At 40.5% G+C, this 15,285-nt stretch overlaps 1 protein-coding gene across 1 annotated transcript; it reads right to left on the reverse strand.

The window, feature by feature from the left end:
• Positions 1 to 224: 224 nt before the first annotated feature.
• On the reverse strand, positions 225 to 8,368 carry LOC119484282 (4F2 cell-surface antigen heavy chain-like). The gene is made up of 8 exons (XM_037762997.1): positions 7,735 to 8,368; positions 7,069 to 7,259; positions 6,350 to 6,523; positions 3,117 to 3,214; positions 2,846 to 2,988; positions 2,359 to 2,692; positions 2,043 to 2,102; positions 225 to 705 (listed from the first exon to the last, which is right to left on the reverse strand). Exons 1-8 carry the CDS (start codon positions 8,109 to 8,111, stop codon positions 355 to 357), a joined length of 1,728 nt encoding a protein of 575 aa, XP_037618925.1. The 5' UTR covers positions 8,112 to 8,368; the 3' UTR covers positions 225 to 354.
• Positions 8,369 to 15,285: the final 6,917 nt, after the last annotated feature.

A 15,285-nucleotide genomic window follows, 5' to 3' on the forward strand; every position in this document is an offset into this window, starting at 1 on the left:
CTTGATTAGTATATTATTTATTTATTTATTTATTTATTTATTTATTTATTTATTTCGTGTGACCAATATCAACATGGGGTGGGGCGTTCCTCTTTCTATGTTTTTATTTCATGTCACAGACACTCAGTTATGTTTTGCATTTGATATGATAACCTTTACCGGGTCTGCAAAAAAAAACAATAAAAAAGATTTTGAAAGAATAAATAAAGTCATCAGACTGTACATGTCTTCCCTCGGTTTTTATTTTTGTTGTATTTTCACAGAATGCTCATTATAGACATCGTCACATGACCATATTAATATTCACTGACAGTAAACATGTATTAGACGCGTTAACCGGACCATGTGACCGGTCTATCCGGTGTAGGGAAACCTGAGGAGCGCGGCCTGTCCGGGGCCGAGCCTCAGCTCCATCAGGTCCACGCTGCTGTCCACCGGCAGGACGCTGCTGTTGGTGCTGAAGACGACCGCGGCCTGCCGAGGCAGCGCCGCGCCGCTCAGCTGCAGCACCGCCGCCTCGTCCTCCGCCCAGTTGAAGGCGGCCAGGAAACCGGGACTCTGATCCCAGACCCGCAGGTACGCCAGCGAGGAGGAGGAGTTAGAGAGGAGCAGGAAGTCTCCGAACAGCAGCGAGCGCTCTTTACCACGGAGCTCGCTCAGAGCGCTGAAAAAACTGAGACACGCCAGATGCTCGGCGCTCCTCTCCTGCAGGGACAGAACCGTACACATTACTGACACAACACAATACTTCTGTACTACTACTACTACTACTACTACTAATACTAATACTTCTAGTACTAACAGTTAGCTTAACAGTTAGTTTAACAGTTAGCTTACAGGTAGTAATGACGACTGATGCTGATACTACTACTACTACTGCTACTACTACTCTTAATGCTGATACTACTACTATTAATGCGGATACTACTAGTACTACTACTGTTACTGATGCTACTACTACTACTACTGTTACTGATACTAGTACTACTAATGCTGATACTAATGCTACTACTACTGCTACTACTACTACTACTACTACTACTACTACTACTGCTACTACTCTTAATGCTGATACTACTACTATTAATGCGGATACTACTACTACTACTACTGTTACTGATACTAGTACTACTGCTACTGCTACTACTACTACTGCTACTGCTACTACTACTACTACTGCTGCTGCTGCTGCTGCTACTGCTACTGCTACTGCTACTGCTACTACTACTACTGCTACTACTACTCTTAATGCTGATACTACTACTACTACTAATACTACTGCTACTACTACTACTACTGCTGCTGCTGCTGCTGCTGCTGCTGCTGCTGCTACTGCTACTGCTACTACTACTACTGCTACTACTACTCTTAATGCTGATACTACTACTACTACTAATACTACTGCTACTACTACTACTACTAATACTGCTACTACTACTACTACTACTACTACTGCTACTAATACTACTACTACTACTACTACTACTACTGCTACTACTAATAATAATAATACTGCTACTACTACTATTAATGCTGATACTACTACTACTACTGCTACTACTAATAATAATAATACTGCTACTACTATTAATGCTGATACTACTACTACTACTGCTACTACTACTAATAATAATACTGCTACTACTACTATTAATGCTGATACTACTACTACTACTGCTACTACTACTAATAATAATACTGCTACTACTACTCTTAATGCTGATACTACTACTACTACTAATACTGCTACTACTACTACTACTGCTACTAATACTACTACTGCTACTACTACTACTACTACTACTACTACTGCTACTACTACTATTAATGCTGATACTACTACTACCACTAATACTGCTACTACTACTACTGCTACTACTACTGCTGTAGTACTTTTTCTACTGTTGCAACCACTATTGTGACTAGTACTGCCAGCAATGATACTCGTATTGCTGTTACTTGTACTTGTACTACGTGTACTACTTTTCTATCACTTCCACTCAGTCTTAATAAGAAGTCACTAACTTGTTCAGTTTGTTTACCTGCAGAGTCCCGTTCAGCTTCCCGTCAGAGTCCCAAAGCATTCTGGGAAACTTGGTGTCCTTTAACACAGATGATAAAATGTGGAGATCAATCATTGATTAATCAATCATCATGTTTGATTATGAATAAGATGTTATTTTTATTATTTGTTATTCAAGCTACAGCGTCTTTAAGTCCTCCGTGTGGACGCTGTGGCAGAGAGCTGTGTGTGATTTAACCTGACATCATGTGGGAGACGCTGTACACCAGACTCCTCACAGAAATAAGCTCATTTAACAGATATATACAGTATACAGTATATCTGTCTGTCCTCACCCCGTCCATCAGGCCGATCTCGTCTCCGTAGTTGATGACGGGTGTCCCGGGCAGCGTGAGCAGCAGCAGCTGGTGCAGTTTGACCAGAGCCGGTCCCACCAGCGAGGCCAGGTGACCCTCGGCCCGCCCCCCCAGGCTCCAGGCCAGCTTGGTCTGGTTGTGGGACGAATACAAGAGCTGGACGGACTGAGCAAGCTCTGTGGCGTCCGTGGCGTCCTTGGCGTCGGTGCTGCCGGGGCAGAGCACCCTGGAGATCAGCAGGTCGACGCCGGTGGAGGAGAGGAGGACGGACACGTCTTCAGCCGAGGAGCGCTCGGTGACGCCGATCAGGACCCTGAAAAGCACATTGAGTCTTTATTCCATCGAAACCAGAGGTTTAGGTCTGCTTTTGTCCCTCGAGAAGAACCATCAGGAACAAGATGTTTTTATTAAGGTGTGACCTGGATGAAGTGGACCTGGTCCCAGAGGTCCCAGTTTGGTTTCTGACCTCTTGTTGGGACGCTCCTCCGTCCCGTTCTGGACGATGGCTCGGATGTCGGTCCACAGAGACGGCACCACGCCGGCCACTCGCTCCACCCCCGACAGCTGCACACCGTCTACGCCTTGGTTCATCCAGAACACCAGACCAGACTGAGGACAGAGAGACAGACCGCCGCCATTAGAGACCATGAGGACAGCGCCCCCCCCTGCTGCCTCACATCAATACTACGTCTATCACAGTGTCAACAGTCATGTGACCTCAGGAGGTCTGCGTTCACCTTCAGTCTCTCGGCTACGTTGGTCACACTGACGTTAGAGAACCAGGGTCCAGATGAACCCTGGTAGTTCGGAGTCAGATCCAGAACCACAAAAATACCTGCAGAGACACACAACATGTGATGTTGTCAAATGTTAATAACTAGCAACATGATGTTGTAATATGTTAATAACTAGCGACGTAATATTGTAATATGTTAATAACTAGTGATGTGATGTTGTAATATGTTAATAACTAGCGACGTGATGTTGTAATATGTTAATAACTAGTGATGTGATGTTGTAATATATTAATAACTAGCGACGTGATGTTGTAATATGTTAATAACTAGCGACGTAATATTGTAATATATTAATAACTAGTGGTGTGACGTTGTAATATGTTAATAACTAGCGACGTGATGTTGTAATATGTTAATAACTAGCGACGTAATATTGTAATATATTAATAACTAGCGATGTGACGTTGTAATATGTTAATAACTAGCGACGTGATGTTGTAATATGTTAATAACTAGCGACGTGATGTTGTAATATGTTAATAACTAGCGACGTAATATTGTAATATATTAATAACTAGTGATGTGACGTTGGAATATGTTAATAACTAGTGACGTGATGTTGTAATATGTTAATAACTAGCGACGTAATATTGTAATATATTAATAACTAGTGATGTGACGTTGTAATATGTTAATAACTAGTGATGTGATGTTGTAATATGTTAATAACTAGCGACGTGATGTTGTAATATGTTAATAAGTAGTGACGTGATGTTGTAATATATTAATAACTAGCGACGTGATGTTGTAATATATTAATAACTAGTGATGTGATGTTGTAATATGTTATTAACTAGTGATTTGATGTTGTAATATATTAATAACTAGTGATGTGATGTTGTAATATATTAATAACTAGTGATGTGATGTTGTAATATGTTAATAACTAGTGATGTGATGTTGTAATATGTTAATAACTAGTGATGTGATGTTGTAATATATTAATAACTAGTGATGTGATGTTGTAATATGTTAATAACTAGTGATTTGATGTTGTAATATATTAATAACTAGTGATGTGATGTTGTAATATATTAATAACTAGTGATGTGATGTTGTAATATGTTAATAACTAGTGACGTGATGTAATATATTAATAACTAGTGATGTGATGTTGTAATATGTTAATAACTAGTGATGTGATGTAATATGTTAATAACTAGTGATGTGATGTTGTAATATGTTAATAACTAGTGACGTGATGTTGTAATATATTAATAACTAGTGACGTGATGTTGTAATATGTTAATAACTAGTGATGTGATGTTGTAATATATTAATAACTAGTGATGTGATGTAATATGTTAATAACTAGCGATGTGATGTTGTAATATGTTAATAACTAGTGATGTTATGTTGTAATATGTTAATAACTAGTGATGTGATGTAATTTATTAATAACTAGTGATGTGATGTTGTAATATGTTAATAACTAGTGATGTGATGTTGTAATATATTAATAACTAGTGACGTGATGTTGTAATATATTAATAACTAGTGACATGATGTTGTAATATATTAATAACTAGTGATGTGATGTTGTAATATGTTAATAACTAGTGATGTGATGTAATATGTTAATAACTAGCGATGTGATGTTGTAATATGTTAATAACTAGTGATGTGATGTTGTAATATGTTAATAACTAGCGACGTGATGTTGTAATATATTAATAACTAGTGATGTGATGTTGTAATATGTTAATAACTAGTGATGTGATGTAATATATTAATAACTAGCGATGTGATGTTGTAATATGTTAATAACTAGTGATGTGATGTTGTAATATATTAATAACTAGTGACGTGATGTTGTAATATATTAATAACTAGCGACGTGATGTTGTAATATGTTAATAACTAGTGACGTGATGTTGTAATATGTTAATAACTAGCGACGTGATGTTGTAATATGTTAATAACTAGTGATGTGATGTTGTAATATATTAATAACTAGTGATGTGATGTAATATGTTAATAACTAGCGATGTGATGTTGTAATATGTTAATAACTAGTGATGTGATGTTGTAATATGTTAATAACTAGCGACGTGATGTTGTAATATATTAATAACTAGTGATGTGATGTAATATGTTAATAACTAGCGATGTGATGTTGTAATATGTTAATAACTAGTGATTTGATGTTGTAATATATTAATAACTAGTGATGTGATGTTGTAATATATTAATAACTAGTGATGTGATGTAATATGTTAATAACTAGCGATGTGATGTTGTAATATGTTAATAACTAGTGATGTGATGTTGTAATATGTTAATAACTAGTGATGTGATGTAATTTATTAATAACTAGTGATGTGATGTTGTAATATGTTAATAACTAGTGATGTGATGTTGTAATATATTAATAACTAGTGACGTGATGTTGTAATATATTAATAACTAGTGACATGATGTTGTAATATATTAATAACTAGTGATGTGATGTTGTAATATGTTAATAACTAGTGATGTTGTAATATGTTAATAACTAGTGATGTGATGTTGTAATATGTTAATAACTAGCGACGTGATGTTGTAATATATTAATAACTAGTGATGTGATGTTGTAATATGTTAATAACTAGTGATGTGATGTAATATATTAATAACTAGCGATGTGATGTTGTAATATGTTAATAACTAGTGATGTGATGTTGTAATATATTAATAACTAGTGATGTGATGTTGTAATATATTAATAACTAGCGACGTGATGTTGTAATATGTTAATAACTAGTGACGTGATGTTGTAATATGTTAATAACTAGCGACGTGATGTTGTAATATGTTAATAACTAGTGATGTGATGTTGTAATATATTTTTTTTTTTTTTAGTTATTTTTTTGGGGGCATTTTCCATTTTTATTGACAGGACAGTGGATAGAGTCTTGAAAGGGGGGAGAGAGAGAGAGTGGATGCGGAAAGGGCCACAGGCCGGATTCGAACCCGGGCCGCCGCGGTCAGGACCAATCCTTAATACATGGACGCCCGCTCTACCAACTGAGCTAACCCAGGCGCCCGATGTTGTAATACATTAATAACTAGCGACGTGATGTTGTAATATATTAATAACTAGTGATATGATGTAGTGATATATTAATAACTAGTGATATGATGTAGTGATATATTAATAACTAACGATGATGTAGTGTATAGTAGTTAATCACTCTTTTTGTGGGCGGCCTGTATCAGACTCCTGAACTGATCCAGAGTTCCAGACTCAGACGAAACCTTCTCAAAGCTCAAACTCATCACTTGATCTGCTGGAGCCTCGTGGATTGGACCCAGAACCAGACCACGGACCTTCATCTGAGCCAGATTACTGATCTTCTGCTCCACACCTGAGGAGGAGGAGGAGAGGAGGAGAGGAGGAGGAGGAAGAGGAGTCATTTAAATCCTGTCTAGGTTAACGTGAACCTCTGAGTTGTTTTTATCAGCTCACTGTGAAAATGGAGGAAATGTTGTTGCTAATCTGATAGATGCTAACCTGCTAACATGCTAATGTGCTACAATGCTAACATGCTACCGTGCTAACATGCTAACAGCAGCATACAGGCCTGTCTGAACCAACATGAGGTCAGAAACATGAATCCTGTCTGAATGGGCCTTTAAGTCTGAGAAGCATTGCCTTCTGGGAGATGTAGTTGCTGAATGCTAACGGTGAGGGGAGGAGAAGAGAGGAGGAGGAGGAGGAGGAGGAGGAGGAGGAATGACTTCTGCTTCTGTTCATTCACAAGGTTTCACTTCTGCTGAAGGTCAGCTGACATCAACAGGATTCAGTCACGTTCATGTGTTAAAGTCTGCTGAAGGTCAGCCCCCCCCCACCCGTCTCCTTTAACCCTCTCTGAATCTCCCAGAATGCCTTGTGAGTGCTGGACGTTCTCACCCTTCAGGTCGCGGGCGTCGCTGAAGGCCCGGACGTCTCCGATCTGGTACAGCGGGCCGTTGTTCCACCAGTTGGTGGCGGGCAGCTCTCTGCAGCGAGGCGCCTGCAGGATGATGAGGACGGCGCCGCCCAGCATCCCCAACCAGCCGAGCCAGAACACCACTAGCAGCGCCCAGCGGGTCCTCACCCAGCTGAGGAGGACGAGGGGGACGAGGGGGACGAGGGGGACGAGGAGGACACGTAGAGGAAGAAATGCTTTAGTTATTATATTCTTCTTCTTTCCTTCAATAACGGATGTTTGACCCTCAAGATGAGCTGCATACCCGTCAGAACCGGCCGTCAGAACCAGCCGTCTGACGGCGAGATACATACAGCGTTATCTCGCTCTCCTCAAAGCCACCAGACTCCATTCACAAAAACACTCATTTACAATTTTATAATTCGAAAACGAAACTGAAATAGCTGAAGTCTAACTTCAGTCCAGGCTCGGTTCCATCTAGCGGGGCCGGTTCCATCTAGCGGGGCCGGTTCCATCTAGCGGGGCCGGTTCCATCTAGCGGGGCCGGTTCTATCTACGATAACTATAGTGTGTGTTCTATTACTACAGTGTGTGTACTAGTACTACAGTGTGTGTACTATTACTACAGTGTGTGTACTAGTACTCACCCAGGAGTCCCGGCCACCTTCATCAGCTCCTCTTTGTTCAGTCCGGTGAATTTCTGCTCCTTCTCCTCCTCTTCGGGGATCTTCAGATTCACCGACCCGTTGTTCCTCTCCTCCCCCGCCGCAGCCTCCTCTCCGCCGGCTGTCGGAGCGTCCTCGGCCCGGTCTGCTCCTCCGGTCATCGGCTGCTTCTCCTGGTCCTCCTGGTCCAGATCCGCTTCACTCACATCGGCCTCCGTCGCATCGGCCTCCGGGACGACCGGAGCGGGAACATCCTCCGGTCCAGCATCCTCCTGCTCCGGTCCAGCATCCTTCAGGTGCACGGTGGTCTCCTCCTCCGGGTTCATACCGGCGGAGAGACCCGTTAATGTTCCGTTCATTGATCTACCGTGAGGAACGAGAGATGTCTGTCTATCGCTGTGTCTGTCTGTCTGTCTGTCTCTCTCTGTCTGTCTCTCTCTGTCTGTCTGTCTCTGTCTGTCTGTCTCTCTCTGTCTGTCTCTCTCTGTCTGCAGCTGATGATGCCTTCACGGCTGTGGGAAATACGGGACGATCCGCTCATTATGAGCTATCAGCTCTTATTAGGAGTTCAATATGAATCCATCTTTACGTGTTCTATAAGTTGTTTTTTATTGTTTACATATTCAAAGAAAAGCCTCCACACACTACAGCAGTAAAGATCACAACAATCACATGACATCACAAACACAAAGAAACAGCACAAAACATTAAAACAGAATAATGTGTAAATCTAAATTGTACAAATTAGTTGTTTTTTTATTGATTGTAAACTGTGAACAATGGTAGAATGTGTTGATGCACACGGTGATGTCACGGCCAAAAGAAGGTCACACAGTTTATAGTCTAAGTATATAAATTTAGTAAATAAGTCTAATGCAGTGAGGGCCAAAGAGACAATACACTACGGAGTATTAGGACCACATTGAGGGAAAAAAACATCTGAGATTTACAGAAAAAAGTCGTAATATTACGAGAATAAAATCATAACTTTACGAGAAAAAAGAAAATAACACGTGGCCCTAATACTCGTCGTACCATAGACCTACAACAATGATAGATAAAAATGAAACAGTTCTTCATTTCCATGTTTAAAGCTCCAGAGAGCCACTGGAGAGGAGCTGCAGAGACCTGGTCTGGGAGAACCAGACCTTCCAGCACCCTGTAGGGGTTCAGAGGTTAACTCACCACAGAACTGGACCAACTGGTTAACACATTCTGATTGACAGAAAGAGTTAAAAATGACAGACACCAACAGGAAGTGGTGGTGGAACTGCTGAACACGCGGGACTGAAACCCGCCTGCTGGCGGTTGGAACAGGAACAGGAAGCGAGATGCCTCGTAGTCATCTGTCATCTCATTTCATACCTGACAGAAAGTTTCCGTTGTCAGCTCGAACCCAAACAGACCTCGGCCTTCGTAACCGAGGGTTACCTCATAAAACATGTTCTGTATTGCTTTCAAGTATTTATTCTCATGTAGATTTACTTTTCTCATTTCATGTTGTCCTCTTATATATTGTGTTACATTCAAAACGACGACGACGACGACGATACAACTTTATTGTCAGTTTGCACTGAAATTCATTTTGCATCCATAGGCAGCTCAATTTGAGAATAAGTACACATACAACAGACACACAGTTACCATAGAGACAGACAAGTAAGACCCATCAGACAGAAAACAAAACACATCACCATTATTATTCATACATAACCCATTACAACACCACCTGTCCTCTGGATTTACATGTCTTTAGCAGCACATTCATTATTATTCAGCAACAAGATGGACTGATGGACAGAAGCGTTCTTCAGCCTGATGCGGTTAAATGTCAGGACTCTGAATCGCCTCTTGGAGGGCAGAAGTTGATATTCCCCATTTAAAACATGTAAGGGATCAGAAGAGATGCTGTTGGCCAGTCTGAGCATCCTCTTGTTGTGAGCTGCTTGAAAGGAGGCTGTCACAGGTTGGACAATGATCTTCACACACATTTTGATTTGGCTATAAAGTTTAGTTTTAAGTTTTACAGAGAGACTACTGAGCCGGGCTGAGCTGCAGGACAACAGGACACTCTGAATCACTGATCTGAAAAATAGAAAAATGATCTGGCTGCTGGCTCCAAATGATCTGAGTCTGCGAAGAAAGTAAATGTGCTGCTGTATCTTCTTACAGGTGAATTCAATGTGAAGGTCCATGATAGGGTGGAGTCAGGTATTTGTATGAAGAGACCTGTTTCATTTCTACACTATGAATTGTAACTGGAGGCAGCTGACAGTCGGGAGGAAGGCCAAAAATCATACTAGTCTTACTAGTGTTAATGATGAGAGCGTTTTTCAGCTTTTTTAACAAAAAGTCAGACAAAAATCCGAAAAAAGCAAAAAAAATGTCTGACAAATGTCCAAAAACATTTGTCCAAAAAGTGTCCAAAAACATTTGTCCAAAAAGTGTCCAAAAACATTTGTCCAAAAAAGTGTGTCCAAAAAATGTCCAAAAGTGCGACAAATGTCCGAAAAAAGGAAACAAAATCTCAGAAAAAAGTCAGAAAAAAAAAACGTCTGACAAATGTCCAAAAAGATGTCCAAAAAAATGTGTCCAAAATATATCCCAAAAATTAAAAAAATGTCAGAAAAAAGTCCAACAAATGTCCGAAAAAAGTAAAACAAATTAATTTTTTTTTTTTAAATGTCCGAAAAAAAAGGCAGAAAATAGTACAACAAATGTCAGAAAAAACAAAAAAAATTAAAAAAAAAAAAAGTCTGACAAAGATCCGAAAAAAAAGTCTGACAAATGTCCAAAAAGATGTCCAAAAAAATGTGTCCAAAAAAAGGAAAGAAAATGTCCGAAAAGTCAGAAAAAAATCATAAAAAAAAACCGCCTGACAAATGTCCAAAAATATGTCCCAAAAAATGGGTCCAAAAAGTCCAAACAATTTAAAAAAAGGCAGAAAATAGTCCAACAAATGTCAGAAAAAACAAAAAAAAGTCCGACAAATGTCCGAAAAAAATCCAACAAATGTCCGAAAAAAGCAAAACAAATTCAGAGAAATGTCAGAAAAAAGGAAACAAATGTCTGAAAAAAGTCAGACACAGATCCAAAAAAAAATTCTGACAAATGTCCAAAATATTTGTCCAAATAAATTTGTCCAATTTTTTTTTTTTAAATGTCCGAAAAAAGTCAGAAAAAAAAAAGAAAAAAGTCTGACAAATGTCCAAAAAAATGTGTCCAAAAACATTTGTCCAAAAAATTAAAAAAAAAATCCGAAAAAAGTCAGACAAAAATCCGAAAAAAAGTTACAAAAAATGTCTGACAAATGTCCAAAAAAGTTGTCCAAAAAAATTTGACCAAAAAATGTCCAAAAAATTCAGAAAAAAGTCAGACAAAAATCCGAAAAAAAACTAAAAAAGTCTGGCAAATGTCCGAAAAAAGTCAGAATAATGTCCGAAAAATGTCCGAAAAACATAAAAAATGTTTGACAAATGTCTGAAAAACGTACAAAAAAATCTGACAAAATCATAAAACATCAGAAAATAATCAGAAAAGTCACAGAAAATAGAAAAAACATAGAAAAATCTGAAAAGAATTAGAAAATAATCAGAAAAAATTCAAAAAAATTATTAAAAAATCAGAAAACATCCCATAATGATCAGAAAAGTCATAATAGAAGGAACGCTTCACGAATTTGCGTGTCATTTGTCTTGAACTTGTCTTTTTGGGGAACACAAATAGACCAATTTTAGGACCGAAATCAACTCGCACATTGTTACGGATTTGTGAGTGAAGGCAGGCAGAGGAGCAGAGACTCCGGTCCTGGAGACCAAAGCTACGGTCTCCCCCGCGTCCTCCGACCGCGGCCAACACTGTTTAACAGCTTCACCAGATACAACCAAGAGGTTTTGGTGCTTCACTGGAGTTTGAGACACCGACCAGCAATGATTTATACCTGAACAAGTTACACACAGAACCTTTAAGAACAGTTATTACTGCTGCTATCCTACAATCTATAAACATTTAAAAACTGAGTGCAGTTCCACCAACTGACCAGCAGGACTCAGCCTGCCCGGTGGGGGGTGAAACACTCTAATACTGTCTGAAACATGAGATTATTCATTCATATACACTTAAATGTCCTCGATGTGCGTTGCTGTGTTGTTTAACAATAATTAAACCAGAGAACATGCCGTTATATTGTAGCCCGAGAAATCGCCAAACCAGACTCCATTAATGAAATCTACAAATTAACTTTTGTTTCTCTTTTTCATAAAGAGTTCTCACCTCCACGAACATGAATTGTGATTCCTTTGAATCCTGAGTTTATAATAGAAAACTCGGCACACAACCAACACACCACCGAGCTCTTATTTTAACTTTATAGCAACTTTAAGAACAGTTAGTACCGCCGCTCTGCCTAGCAGACACCCTGCGGAGGGATCTCTAGTCTACAGACACCCTGCGGAGGGATCTCTAGTCTACAGACACCCTGCGGAGGGATCTCTAGTCTACAGACACCCTGCGGAGGGATCTCTAGTCTACAGACACCCTGCGGAGGGATCTCTAGTCTACAGACACCCGGCGGAGGGATCTCTAGTCTACAGACACCCGGCGGAGGGATCTCTAGTCTACAGTCACCCTGCGGAGGGATCTCTAGTCTACAGACACCCTGCGGAGGGATCTCTAGTCTACAGTCACCCTGCGGAGGGATCTCTAGTCTACAGTCACCCTGCGGAGGGATCTCTAGTCTACAGACACCCTGCGGAGGGATCTCTAGTCTACAGACACCCAGCGGAGGGATCTCTAGTCTACAGACACCCAGCGGAGGGATCTCTAGTCTACAGACACCCTGCGGAGGGATCTCTAGTCTACAGTCACCCTGCGGAGGGATACCGAGCAGAGAGCAGACACATAATACAAGTTGTAATTCTATTATTATAAAGCGTACCTGTGGTTGTTGGTTGTTGTACCGTGGACAGCTGCAGGTCTGGACTCAAAGTGGACTCATCAGAGTGTTGCTGCCCCCTCCTTCCCCCCACAGAGCAGCCAGTCAGCCAATCAGAGAGCCCGATCAATTAAACAACCAGCTGCCAATCATCATCCAGCTGGGCAGCATGATCAGTAATGATGGATCAATGAATACAGATATTTAACCTCTAAAATTGAAATCAGCCTTATAGATTCTGACAGGGACACACATGAACATCAACCGGCCACGGTGTGAACGGTGACGGTGTGAACGGTGTGAGCACGTCAGCGCTGGCTGAATATATGACTCAATATAAATATGGCAGTTTTCAACACTAAAGATTTCATATAATTTCATACTAAAAATTCACATTATAATTATATATAAATCTGTATTAAAATCTGTTAAATCTGTATTAATACAGCTATTAATACAGCTGTCTGATAACAGCTGTATTAATAGCTGTATTATAACAGCTGTATTAATACAGCTGTTATCAGACAGCTAACTCACATCTGTTCATCCAGCTACTGTAGCCTATATTTAATGTATATAAAATGTCAGAACACGTGATGGTGAACACGTGATGGTGAACACGTGATGATGAACACGTGATGGTGAACACGTGATGGTGAACACGTGATGATGAACACGTGATGGTGAACACGTGATGGTGAACACGTGATGATGAACACGTGATGGTGAACACGTGATGGTGAACACGTGATGGTGAACACGTGATGGTGAACACGTGATGGTGAACACGTGATGATGAACACGTGATGGTGAACACGTGATGATGAACACGTGATGGTGAACACGTGATGGTGAACACGTGATGATGAACACGTGATGGTGAACACGTGATGATGAACACGTGATGGTGAACACGTGATGATGAACACGTGATGGTGAACACGTGATGGTGAACACGTGATGATGAACACGTGATGGTGAACACGTGATGATGAACACGTGATGGTGAACACGTGATGGTGAACACGTGATGATGAACACGTGATGATGAACACGTGATGGTGAACACGTGATGGTGAACACGTGATGATGAACACGTGATGGTGAACACGTGATGGTGAACACGTGATGGTGAACACGTGATGGTGAACACGTGATGGTGAACACGTGATGGTGAACACGTGATGGTGAACACGTGATGATGAACACGTGATGATGAACACGTGATGATGAACACGTGATGGTGAACACGTGATGGTGAACACGTGATGATGAACACGTGATGGTGAACACGTGATGGTGAACATGTGATGATGAACACGTGATGATGAACACGTGATGGTGAACATGTGCTTTAGTTTGGTATGGTAAGAGCAGTAATTGACATTGTTACGTCTGGATAGTTGAATATGCTGTCTAGCAGATCTTCTCAGCTGTAGCTAGCTAGCGTTACATCTACCTGTAAACAGGTGTAGAGGTTGTTGTCATGCTGATAATAACATCATTATTTCTCTTTGATGGACTGAGTATATGCCGAATTAAAGAGCAGCTCTCACTTCTTCAGAGATGCTGCTCATATTGACATTGATGATTTACAGTTTGTCCAGTAAAGCAGCAGTCCTTCTATAACAGTGCAGTGTGTGAGTGGAGTTCAGTGTTTCAGTGTCTATAGATTGTAAAAGGTACCGAACATCATGGAGGAACGATGGTGTGGCGGATGCTGAATTCAAGAGAAGGTGCCACCGATTCAGAAAAGCTCTTAGTGTTGTTTTTTACAGGTGATTTGTTTTCCATTAACGTAGCAGCATCTTTCTAATCTATCACATGTCTGAATGGAGTTCAGAGTTTCAGTGCCTGCAGGTTGTAACCGACTACAGACGCTGTAAACCACCAGGAGCTGAGCTCAATACAACACATTTCAGTTTTCTGACCAGAAACATATTCAGTTGTGATTGACAATGTTACACCACTTTTAAATGTTCACATAAAAACACAGTTATCTGTGTTAAAGAGCTAACTGAAACTCAGTGTGTTATTAACCAGTGTAGTGGACAGGTGTAGGCGTCTGTCATATACACTCACCGGCCACTTTATTAGGCACACCTGTTCAATTGCTTGTTAACACAAATAGCTAATCAGCCAATCACATGGCAGCAGCTCAATGCATTACGTCATCTAGACGTGGTGAAGACGACTTGCTGAAGGTCAAACCGAGCATCAGAATGGGGAAGAAAGGGGATTTAAGTGACTTTGAACGTGGCATGGTTGTTGGTGCCAGACGGGCTGGTCTGAGTATTAAACTGCTGATCTACTGGGATTTTCACCACAACCATCTCTAGGGTTTACAGAGAATGGTCCCAACAAGAGAACAGATCCAGTGAGCGGGGGTTGTGTGGACGGAAATGCCTTGTTGATGTCAGAGGTCAGAGGAGAATGGGCAGAGTGGTTGGAGATGATAGAAAGGCAACAGTAACTCAAATAACCACTCGTTACAACCAAGGTATGCAGAATACCATCTCTGAACGCACAACACGTCCAACCTGGAAGCAGATGAAGACCACCCGGTACTAGCAAGGTGTACCTAATAAAGTGGATACCAC

The sequence above is a fragment of the Sebastes umbrosus genome, unplaced genomic scaffold (assembly GCF_015220745.1).
Source record: "Sebastes umbrosus isolate fSebUmb1 unplaced genomic scaffold, fSebUmb1.pri scaffold_129_arrow_ctg1, whole genome shotgun sequence".
Taxonomy (NCBI): domain Eukaryota; kingdom Metazoa; phylum Chordata; class Actinopteri; order Perciformes; family Sebastidae; genus Sebastes; species Sebastes umbrosus.